A 12,518-nucleotide genomic window follows, 5' to 3' on the forward strand; every position below is an offset into this window, starting at 1 on the left:
ATTTTCATCTCTATAAAAATTAGTGAGATTTTGGAAGAAGTGACATCAGAAACCTCAGTAGCGATTTTGCCAGCAAAACAGCACATTTGAGTAAGCCTTTTTTTTCTCTCTTTAAAAGTGATCAGTACGCAACTGTCTCAGGCTGTCGCCATCAAAATGTGCAGTATTTTTTTTGTCTATTAAACTGCCTTTGAAAAGTAATCAGACCACAATCTACCATAATCTTGCTTGCTTAGCGGCTAACAGCTAGCTGCTAATGCTGGAGCGCTGAAGCCGGCGCTAAATGCTGGCAACGGGCGCCGTATAATACAACGTCTGCGTGATAGTTTTTTTTTTATTTTTATTTTTTTAGGTGTGTCCTTAATATAGCGATTGAATTTGATTTCAGGATGACGTTGTGTTGTTTTCGTCGGTGTCAACAGTTTGCGAGACGCCCAATGACTGCGACTCGAAAAACGCGTCAAACCAGCCGTTATGCAGCCATAAAAACTTTTACAAAATGGTTCCGAGGCACTAAGGTCAGCATATTAATAAATTTGGAAAGATTTTATTTTGAAGTTGGCCTCACCACTTTGTTCCAGCATGATCAACTGTTGCTGCTGCTGACTAATTTTGATAATGGTGTACACAAGAGCAATTTATTTGGAAACAAGGTACTTCATTTTACGTAAATTAGTAACATAAGACATAAAATTTCTTTTTGGAATGAAAGTACACCTTTTTATACAACATCTAGGTACTTAAAAGTTTGTATTTATTCTTTTTTTTATGAATCCGTATATAGTGGGACTGTAGAGTACAATAAGACAATTTGGGCTATTTTATAAGGAAAAAAAATATTCACAGGATTTTACGGGGATAAGATCCAACATATCAAAAGAAATGTGCTTTACAGGCATGATAATGTTACGTACTTGCGTTTTTTCCACTATTCGTGATCCCCGTGGATAGTACTGTATATTAAATATAAACCAATTATACAGTTTTCGTTACTCGGCATCAGTATGGGAACGCTACAGTGAAACAAAACAAAACAAAACAAGATAGTTTACATACACCTCACAAAGTGTCCCGAAATAGACAAATTGAGTTCATTTTGGGTCGATCCGCGCTATAATGCCCCCTTTTGTCGCTGCATGCAAAACAGCTCGGGGAGTACAAATCTCTTAATCCTGGAAGTGAGAGTGCTAGGATTAAAAGGGCTGAAACAGTTTGCAAAGGCAGCAGAAAGCAAAACTGCCCTATCGGCCCCTCAGCGCCTGGAGTCCCAAAGTAGAGGCGGGGGGAGGGGGGCGGGGGAAGGGGTGCTATTTTCCCCTCAGCTTGACATGAACTCGAACCTAACTACTCGTGAAATGCGAGGGCCAGACTTGCAGATTCTCCTGGTTAACACCCTGAAAAGTATTCAATGAATACATAATACATAACTTCATTGTCGGTCAAATAGTTAATGAATACATTATTGATCAAAATGCGACTCGCTCCTTACGACCCTCAGGCGATCGTATAGGCTGATACCCTTTTGCTGGCCTGTTTCCCGGAGCAGGAAAGCTAAAACAAGGACAAGCGAAAAAGGAAGTCTCACATGGAGTGCAAAAGGTCTAGTAAATATTAGAGTGTGATTTCTATTTCTATCCAAGGGAATAAGAACATTGTCTGGAACGAATATCCCCAACATTACAGGATATTTGTAATAAGGGGAGGGGGGGCTGGCCTGGTGAACGCTGTCCTTGGGTGTGTGTGGCTTTACAGCTAGTGTAAGTAAGAATGTGCTATTATTTGTTTGATCAGTAAACTAATTGGAAGTACAGTACTCTAGTAGCTATGCCTATCCTTAATCAACTACCGGCAGCTCCCCCATTAATTAATTGAATTTGGTGTATTTCCTTTTTATTAATATAGAAAAAACAATTCTAATTTTTTTAATGTTTAGACTTATAAATCCATATATTTGCCTGCCTTGGAGAAGACAAAGGTGTGCCTGTTGATTTTGGACTTTGTTTAACTATAATTATCCATTTAAAAACAAAACTAAATGTAAACATTTCAAATAAAAACTTTGTGTTTCATTGAATTCAATAAGTCACCAGGAAACCGTCAGACAGTTGTTTTTGTTGTTGTGCTGTAATTGACCAGTTTGAGTTTCTGTGGGGTGGCTTAGCAAAAAAAGAAAAAGAAAACAAAAATCAATAGCGAAAGGTCTGTTGATTCACATTACAGTGTCTGCTAGAAAGCTAAAATTGTATTTTGATTGTTAAATTGTATCAGGAATAATGGCTCTTTGTTGTTCTTTGTTTACACAGTACAAGAACGTTACAAGAAATTGGAAGTCATAAATTCACATCAGAAATAAGAAGTTTACATAGTGCAGGGGTTGGCAAACTTTTTGAGGATTCCTTACAGGGGACAAAGTTTTCCTTTATAATCCTCAAGCCGATTAATTATAACTACCATGTCCACCCCACAATGCCAAATAAATTATTTTTGTTTCAATTTAAATATGGGCATGGATATTTATATTTAGACATTAAAAAATAATAATTCCATTTTCTATATTAATTCATTCACTGCCATTGACGGCTATTGACGTCAAAAATTCATTTGAACTATTTCTATTAGTTTCACTTTTTCCCCCCACTTTTGTTAACAAGAGTGACAACCTAGAATTGTTTTATTGTACATTTAGAACGGATATAAAATTTGTTATTAATCGTGAGTTAACTATCGAAATCATGCGATTAATTACAAATAAAAATCGTCTGACACCCCTAATTTTTAATAATCTTTCCTTTTCTTTTATTAGGGGCATCAGGCGATTATTATTTTTTTATTTTAATTAATCACATGACTTCACTAGTTAACTCAAGATTAATCACAAATTTTATATCTGTTCTAAATGTACAATACATTTTTTTCTAGGTTTTCATACTCTTGTTAACAAAAGTGGAAAAAAAATGTGAAACTACTAGAAATAGTTCAAATGCATTTTTGACGTCTATAGCCGTCAATGGCAATGAATAAGTTAATAGAAAGGAAAAAAAACGAATTCAATTAATTAATGGAGGAGCTCCAGGTAGTCAGTGTGGCCAATTTGGCCGCTATGTTTAGCAACTTTTCCACCCACTTTAAAACAAACAAACAATAAAGTCAATCGATCAATCAATCAATCAATCACACTGAACACAGCCAAAGGCACGGTGCTCATTATATGATGAAGTGCCGATTTATTGACATGTTGGAAACCTCTGACCCAAGGTATACGCTTCCAAAGCCTCGCATGAGAAAATAGCGCAAGAGAACTTTTTAGAACCCCTTGCTGTAGTGTTTTTCCAATGAAAACAACATTGTGGACAAATGAGTCAAGTTAAGGTTGAAAACAAAAATATGATATTTGTATTTGTCTAATGTGAGAATAATCAGTTAAGGTTTATTTTCAGCGTCCTGCTTGAGGCTCATTTTCACGGCTTGTGCTTTTTTGAAACTGATTGCTTTAATGGCCCCTCCCCAGTCTGCCACCAGGACCTGGTTGGCTCGTTAACTTTTCTCATTGTTATACAGCTTCAATTAAATTAATTTAGCCGGAAGAGTATACAGAGAGCGACCCGTGGAGTAAAACGCTATGCCTGCGTGTTAAATCAGGCCCAGTCATCTAAAGCCGAGCAAAGCCACTCGGATGCTGGCTCGCTAACAGAGGAGGTGCTGATGAGGTGTTATTGGTTGTGTATAGTAAAGTGTTAGCCCGTGCTTGCCATTGTCATTCTGTTTTTAATCCTTTACTTACAATGCTTAAAAACCCTGGAGAACCCACGGGGTCAAATTTGGCCCCTATAAGTTCTGCTACTCAAATAACAAAGACCTTCTTTTTTTTTCCAGCAGTGATTTTGTCCCTGTGTTCTTGTTTCCATTGGCCAAAGTGTGTTTGTACATTCAAAATCCAGTTCTAAAATGCAACAAATAAAACAAAAAAAATATATTGTTCAATGTAGCTGTGTATTTGATTGATTATTTTCTTAAATTCTAAATAGTTTACTGACAGTTGTTGTTATTCAGATTTTTCGAAATGATACCCCTAAATCCCAAAAGGGTCAAATTTTGCCCTAATCCTAAATTAGGGAATAAAGGGTTAAAATTTAAAAAATATATATTTTGGTGTTCAGTGAACTTATAGCAGTCATTTAATGTATAATTCATAATTGTTGTTATACATTATTAACATTTTTAATTCTTTATTTCATATATTAACCATGTTGAAATGTTTTATAGATGTGAAGTAGGTAAAATAGTGTTGAACTCAGTATAATTTGACCTTAACCTAAACTGGTACACCTTGTTTGGTCTAAAATTCCCTCTCAGTGTTTACGCACACACATTCTCTTCGTGGGAGCGTACTCTGCTTCGGGGGAGCGCACACACCCACCCACACACCACTGACTCTGTTCGCATCATCACTCACGGCCACTCTTGATTTTGTTTTGGGAAAAAGTACCCTGAGAGTATATTTTGTCTAAAAATGAAAACAGGTGCAGTCTGTGTACGAAAATAATATTATGTAACATATTGTGTGAGAACCAATCTGTTCTACTCATTCTTAGTAGGAGGAGAGAGGCGTTTTACTTTACTATAAAAAGCCATCTTCCCCGAGGGAGGGGGCACATGGGCACTATGAAAATTCCACCTCATACGTGATGTTCAGTGTTGTTGCCGTGACCGGAGAATTCTCTGTTTAATAAATCATCCTTGCAAGGTGTTTTTTCTTACAAGAAATCTGTCTTCAAATGTTTTGGAACACGCTAAAGAGGACAAATAATTAGCCTCTTTCATTGTCCAAAGAAGAAAAGGGTTCTAGGGTTCTCCAGGGTTAAAACAGTGATTCCCAAAATTGGGTCATGGACAGGTAGTAAGATATTACAAGGCAGAATCCTCCTTGGTTTAATGACGTACAATGTTTTGAGGTTACTAATGGCGCACAATGAAGAAGGTACGCTATTGGCCCTTTTTCATTGAATTATTTTATATTTACGGCCTACAACTGTTTTTCATACCAATATTTACTTTAGTTATGACTTTACTGCTGCATAAACAGGGTTAGTGGTAGACAAAAGCATGTTACAACATCCGTCCTAGGAGGAGCCCCCCGTACACTTAAATATTAAATATAAATCCCAAGTCTTGACTGGAAAACGGCACTGTATTGACAGTCATGCATCATAAACGTAATTTTGTGCAATTGTTATATTTTACTACAGTGGATATGAAAAGTCTTCACACCCCTGTTCAAGGCAGGTTTTTGTAATATAAAAAAAAGAGACCAAGGTAAATCATTAAAAAAAAATTGTATTGAAACAAAAAATGGCACTCTTCCCGAGAGATGAAGTCAAAATAAACTGTCATCTTCTTATAACCGGGGATGTGACTATGTTTAGAATTACCCAATCACATTTGAACTCAGGTTAAATGGGAGTCAGTACACACCTGCTACACCCATTTAAAATGCCTCTAATTAGCACCAAATAAACTTGAAATGTTCAGTAAGCTTTTCCATGGCAGTTTTGTAGTCATATCTTGCAGCATAAGCTAAGGTCCACTGAGAGCTTGCACAGCATCAGGGCCTATCAGGAGTGTGTGAGTCAGAAGGAGGGTATAAAATGATCTCCAAGACATTATAATGGCTATACCGTGCAACAGCAACATAACCAAAAACTGTTCGTCCCTAGAAAATTGATGAAACGACGAGAAGAAAAATGGCCAGGGATGCTGCCAAGAAGCCGACAGCAACATTGAAGGAGCTGCGGGAAATTCTGGCAAGTACTGGCTGTTTAGCACGTCACAACAATCTTCCATCTTCCATATGTCTGGGCTATGTGGCAGGGTGGCAAGAGAGACGCACTTGAAATCTCCTGAAAGCATTTTGGCAAAAATTCTGAAAGGTGTGTTTGATCACAGCCCCATCCCCTGTTATGAGGGTGTGCATACTTGTGCACTTTTCTTTCTTTCTTTTTTATTTATTTATTTATTTTTTATTCTGGAGAGCTCAGTATTGTTCATTCGGTAATTTTACCGATTTGACATGTCATCATCATTGCTCTCTTTTTTTTTTTTGTATGTGGGTGAGTATGTGCGTGTGTGCGTGTGTGCGTGCATTAGTTCACCTAAAACCTATTAAAAAATTCCATACCTTTCACCTAAACCGAACACTTCCAGCCAGAGTCGTGAGGCCGTCAGGAGACCCGAGGAAGGACCAAAGAAAAGAAAGGAAAGTGAAACTTTTCTTTTTAATTGAGTTGTACTGGTCTAATATAAAAAATATATATATATATAACAAAAACCTGGCATTAGAACAGGGGTGTGTAGACTTTTTATATAGCCTGTATGTTCATTTTTGTTGTCAACTTTATCTTCCATTTTGTAATAATGTGCTCTGAAAGACACTAAGAGCCACTAGTTTAAAAGACACGGTCTGAAAATGGGAAAAAGATTTCAAACAGGATACTCACGAACACATAAGTCTCCACTCTCAAAGTAACCGGGGCAACACTGCGAGCGGCGCCTATACATGGTCCGGACTCCCCGCCGGTAAGCTGTCTTATAGCTGATCCTGAGGAAACAAGACACAGCCAGACGGATATGTCATGTAAGGTATGTTGGGAACACTCCCGAGGGGCAGGAAGACAAACACGGCAATGTTTTGCTTTGATTTATTCTTCAAGTAGAAAAGAGTCATAAGAAGTCAAAGTCAGTGAAGTATAAAGGCTCCTTTCTTTGGGACCCGAAACAGGTCCCTTGTAAATTTTATTGGATTGCCAGTTGTCAGAGTAAAAGGCTGCAAGTTATTTTATTGATCTAGCAAGAACTCTTTTTCTGGGCTTTTTTTTTTTTTTCATTCATGCTTGTTGCAATAAATTCACATCAAGTGACTAATTTATCATTATTTTTTATTCAAACGGTAAAGTAGACACATCTTGATTTCAGAGGATGAGAAAGTGTGCCTGAATAATGTACATGGGGATGTTTTGCCAATAATGTGTGGGGATGAACCAAATTGTGGTCTGGAGCCAAAACATTTTGAGAAACCAATTACAGTTAAGATTTATGTTTGGACATTAAACAACAAGACAAATGACTCTGCTTGGTGGTGTAAAATTAAGTTAGCAACCATTCAACTTCAGCCTATACCTATAGTCGGAAATGACTTTAAATGAGAAGTACTGTAAAATTCAGTGAATAACATGCACCTGAGTATAATATGAGCCCCCCCCCCCCAAAAAAAAAAATCACCCTTAAAAAGTTCAGAGTAAATAAAATCAACAAAGATTCAAAATATACCAAAGAAGTTTAAATGCTTTTAAATCCAAGTTAAAAACAATATTCTTTTCCCCATACCAATTATTTTTTGTTACGCACCCCCCCTCAATGCAGTGCAATGAAAGTTTATTCTAGTAAGGCAAAAAAAAAAAAAATTCAAAAAAATTCCCTCCAGTTTATAAAAAAAATCATATCAAGAAATTAGGTGTAGTGAATCTAAATAATACGGTGAATTAAACTTTTGACAACTGATCTACTGAAATACATCTCCCACTATATTCAGATTGAATGAGATGAACCTGAAATTCCAGAACATTCGCTGATTTCGAAGGACCAAAAACACCCAGGACAGATGAGAAAACATTTTCAAACATACCTGTGCCTCGTGCACTTGAACCAGTTGAGGATATCCGTGCACCTGGTGTAGTAGATCTGGTCAAACGGGTGCGCATAAGACTCCTGAACAGTGACGGCATAGCTAAAAAAAAAAAAAAAAAAAAAAAAAAAAAGCCAAATGTACCGACATTAGTTGAGTCATGGTGAAAGCAGCTTGTATCTTTGCAGGGAAAAACGTCACAGCAAAAGATCCTGTGGGTGCACAGCTGGAATGGACGGCGTGTAATAAGGGGACCTTTTTGGTGATTCATATTATTGATGTATGCGGCACAGGAAGCAGGTGGATATTGGCGGACCACAAAGCCATGAGCAAAGCCCACTTATGGGATTCATATCAATGCCAACAAGGTGGAACCGCAATCCTAAGTACCCTCACCTTGGTCAGGCAATAATCCTGGTAATATATCTTCACCGTTTTCTTTCCTCCCCCTCGCGACGACAGAAATTATTCCATCTTATTTCTCATAAGTGACACCACCCCGGCGCAGCTAATAATTATTCCGGCTCGGTGGCTGTTGTGATTGATTAGGATGAGAGTAGCCTGATCAATTTGCCTGCGTATTTCATTTGATGCCGCAACTCCTCCCATCCCTCACCGCGCCGCGACTCGGCCTGTGCCGGATCGATACGGCTTTAATGGCCCGGAATGGATCCGAGACTTTGGTGAAGAGAGCCTGTTTCACGAAAGATACTGCAGCTTCAACAAGCTCGTACCGTTGTTTCTTATTTAGATATTGTTTTTTTTTTTTGTTTTTTTTGCAGAAGAAGAAACATGCTGACCTTTCCCAGTGGCTGCAGACATTGGGGTCGTCTGGGTTAAGGGTCCATACGTGAGCCGTCAAGCCCAAAATGAGGAGCAGGGCCGACAGAGCGACAAGTGACCCCATCACTCGATCTGAAACAATAATAAAAGTTACACCATGATTGGGATTCAGTTCAGAAAGCGCCGCAGGATCAACACTTTTACTAATTTTACTAAAAACCCTAAGCCTTTTTTACTTCTTACAACATAAATTCTAATGGCAAAAAAGTCGAGGCCCAAAGATTTAAGTACATTATTGTAGAATATACGTGGACAGATTGTTTTATTGATTTTACATTCTTAGACTTTAATGAAAAACTTTTTGTGCTGGGGACATTACTATTATTTCCTATACTTTGAAAAGTGAACAAATTGAAGGTTGACCGGCGTCCCGGACCGGATTGTGTTTGACCTTTGATATTTCACTGCATTCTGATAACAGCATCAGTTAGCCATGACATGACATTTTGGAAGACAATAGTTTTATCTCAACCAGGGTTGAGCAAACTTTCAAGTGTTCAAGGGCCACGTTTGATTTCGAAAACAGACATCTGGGCAAGGTTATTTTGGCAAACACTTCCCAACCAGATGGTTTACAAAAATGCTATTTTAGATGTGGACAAAATATGTGCTCTCTATAGATTTCATGTTTGTTAGTACATTTTTCAATTCAATCATTTTCTAATAGTCCGCTATCATAAACCAACAACAAAGACGAAATAACCACATTTTTTCCCCCAATGAAAAAAAAAAAAAAAAAACTATTCAAGGAGACCAAAACGAACGATAAATTAACATTAAGAGCAAGAACTCATTTTGGACATTTTCTCACAAAAATTAACTCACTCAAAATGTTAATGTTATTGAAGTATTATTTATGCTTGTCCTGCATATCATTCCAAATTCACACAAAAAAAAAGCCTACTCACGTTGTGGTATAGGTCAGTATAGGACCCAGTGTAAACTAAGCACATATCTTCCATCTAGTGGTTATTGGTGATATTACAACTTTGTTTTTTATTTCAATATTTTTTCATGTGTTGGATTTTCCCCATATCCTAAAATCGTAATAATTTTCCTAATTTCTCAAGAAATTTCATAGAAATCATATATTGAATGTTTGTCAGCATTTTTAAAAGAATTTGTGGGGTTTGTTGAAAAAAAAAGTACCCAATTTTTTTCCCCAAAACTTTTTTGTGTAGGGGGGTGAACAATTATTAAAGGAGTGTGTTTACGCCAGTTGCCGATCCCTGTTTTATGTCTTTGATTAGAATGAATCAATCAATCAATGAAAAAAAGAAAAAAAAGAATGAATAAACACATTTTTATTAACATGAAAAAAAATTACAAATGAATTACAGGACTCATAATAATATGAAATTCAGTGTTGAAGCAGTCATGATTCCGTAGCTTTTGCTTGACAAAGAAAAACTAAAAAAAACAAATGCAATATGCTTCCCAAAATGTTGTTTGTTTGGCATTAATTAGACGGAACAGACCTTCGAATCAGTGAACGGACATGCATAATCTGAGATCATTTCATCTAAAATTAGGAAACGGGGGACAGACATGTAATAAACGATTTACAGCCTGTCTGAAGAGCTTTGACAGCAATATTGTACCTGAAGTTCTCTGACCACATTCAAAGGGATTTTACATGCTTATGACCCTAGTGCATAAGATTTCATTGCATCTTCTTTGAAAATGTCTCAAATGATTTAATCTCTTTTATTCATTGGATACATCTTGAGACCCAACCAAGTAGCTGCAATTCCCAAAACTGTTTCTTATAGAATAAATGTTTCTGTGCTACAAATTGTCTCCGTCAGGGAGACCTTCAACCTTCAACAGTGACAGTGACAGAGATGGTGATTTGTTGCGACCTGCAGCTTATTTCATTAGACGGACATGCAAGGGGAGATAACGTACGATGGGAGGGACCTGACAGTGATGAATTCCCTCCGTCTGCAGGTCTTTTTCCAAGCAAATGGGGACTAACTATAAGGAATGAGCGTGCACAGCATGGCATAGGTTAATACCTGCATGCTATTAGAGCTAATAGCGCTAAACCGACGCCCGCCTTGGAGAGAAAGACATTGCATGCATTAGAAGCACTTGGAACAGAGAGAAAGTCTGACATCTGTGCTGTCATTATTAGGCTCCATCTCTGAACAACAAAACATAGATGTACACTTTTACTTTTTTTTTTTTTTTTTTATGAATTGAGCTCAACTGTATCCAATAACATCAGCGTTCACATGTCCCGCTAATCTTCAGCATTGATTGCTGCATGTAGTTCACTCACAAGTGAGGGAAAATCAATCAGAGCTTCACTTGCTCTAAGTAGGAGTCCATCCGAGCAGGCAGAGGTTACTGTCACGTTCATTTCCTTAACAGGATGATTAATCAATCAAGGTGCGCCGCCTGTTACAGGAGACAGCTGCTTTCATATTCCGCACCGCGCTCGGAAATAATCTAGTTTAACACAAGAGGGCCACTACTTGATTGACAAGAACGTTTTTACTGCTCCGGTGATGAGACCACTCGCCGTCGACTGTTCTGGACGAGTGGACTGGCGCATCACCTGTCATCTTATATTTGGCTGACATCACAAGTGGTGGAAGGTGCAGGAGCTGTTACATAAAGTGTCGATGTCCAGAATATCTTTTTGCGGATGGGTTTGGAGTGGGAGTGGGGAAAATCTGTGTGTTTAGTGGAGTGAAACTTCTCGGTAACAGTTTTGGATGTATTCGAAAATCGCACTCCTGTTTTTGTGAATGCCAAAATATATGAATAAAAAAAAATAGATCTGATTTGAATTTAACTCATTCACTGCCATTGACGGTTATAGACGTCAAATATTCATTTTAACTATTTCTATTAGTTTAACATTTTTTTCCACTTTTGTTAACAAGATTGTGAAAACCTAGATTTTTTTATTGTACATTTAAAAAAGATATACATTTTTTGATTAATTGTGAGTTAACTTGTGAAGTCATGCAATTAATTACGATAAAAAAAAATTATCGCCTGACGCTCCTAATTTTTAATCATCTTTTTTTCTTTATTTTTTTTTTAAAATCGCATCAGGTGGTTAAAAATTTTAAATGCAATTAATTATTGACTTCAATAGTTAACTCACGATTAATCATACATTTTATATCTGTTCTAAATGTACAATAGAAATTTTTTTCAAGGTTTTCATACTCTTGTTAACAAAAGTGGAAAAAAATGTTAAACTAACAGAAATAGTTCAAACGAATTTTTAACGTCAATAGCCGTCAATGGCAGTGAATGAGTTAATCTGCCACATCTATCCAAGTCATGAGTTGTGATGTCAAGGGATGGGAATTAAATTCATTTGGTTGAATGATTGTTATGAACATGGTCAATTAAGTAGAACTGATCTTGAGGCAATTAATTACACTATGTCCTATCTATGTGGGAAAACGAATTTTCCGAAAACAAATTGAAAAAGATTCCATGAAACAACCAAACAATTAATTGATTCCCCCACAGTCAATTAAATGTTTTTATTACTAGCATCATGGGTCAATATGCTTCCTGGGGAAAATTCCCATCAAAATGTGTACCATTTTGTGTACCATGACCATGTGATGATCGACGAATATTTAATATTATTATATTGTTTTTATGTCTCTTTTTTTTGTCTATATCTTTTTTTCCCTCTGCCTTTTACTCACTGTATTATTTATTTGGATTACTTTCATAGACAGGCTCAAGTAGAACCCCATTCACAGTCTATAATGATTAGAAATGGCTGACTTTGGCAAGTGAGATATACCCTGGATTGGTTTCCAGCCAATCGCAGAGGGCATATAGACAAACAACCATTCACACTCACCTATGGACAATTTATTGTCTTCATTCAACCTAAAACGCATGTTTTTGAGAATTTTAGAGGAGGCCTCTATTAGAACCAAAAACTTCACAACTGCTAAGCAAACCCTGTTGGTCATATCATTAAAAAAAAATAACTATTCAATATATTGTCCCC

The 12,518-nt window shown here is 37.0% G+C and overlaps 1 protein-coding gene across 7 annotated transcripts in view; it reads right to left on the bottom strand.

Moving 5' to 3' along the window:
• Nucleotides 1-12,518, bottom strand: part of megf11 (multiple EGF-like-domains 11) — a 123,705-nt gene that overhangs the window by 77,460 nt on the left and 33,727 nt on the right. For all 7 annotated transcript variants that reach the window (XM_077567196.1, XM_077567191.1, XM_077567190.1 and 4 more), the window contains 3 exons: nt 8,479-8,593; nt 7,679-7,780; nt 6,495-6,595 (listed from right to left, as the gene is read on the bottom strand). In XM_077567196.1, the coding sequence (XP_077423322.1) occupies nt 6,495-6,595; nt 7,679-7,780; nt 8,479-8,593 (318 nt within the window). The remainder of the gene's footprint in view (nt 1-6,494; nt 6,596-7,678; nt 7,781-8,478; nt 8,594-12,518) is intronic.

This window comes from Vanacampus margaritifer, chromosome 6 (assembly GCF_051991255.1).
Source record: "Vanacampus margaritifer isolate UIUO_Vmar chromosome 6, RoL_Vmar_1.0, whole genome shotgun sequence".
NCBI classification, from domain to species: domain Eukaryota; kingdom Metazoa; phylum Chordata; class Actinopteri; order Syngnathiformes; family Syngnathidae; genus Vanacampus; species Vanacampus margaritifer.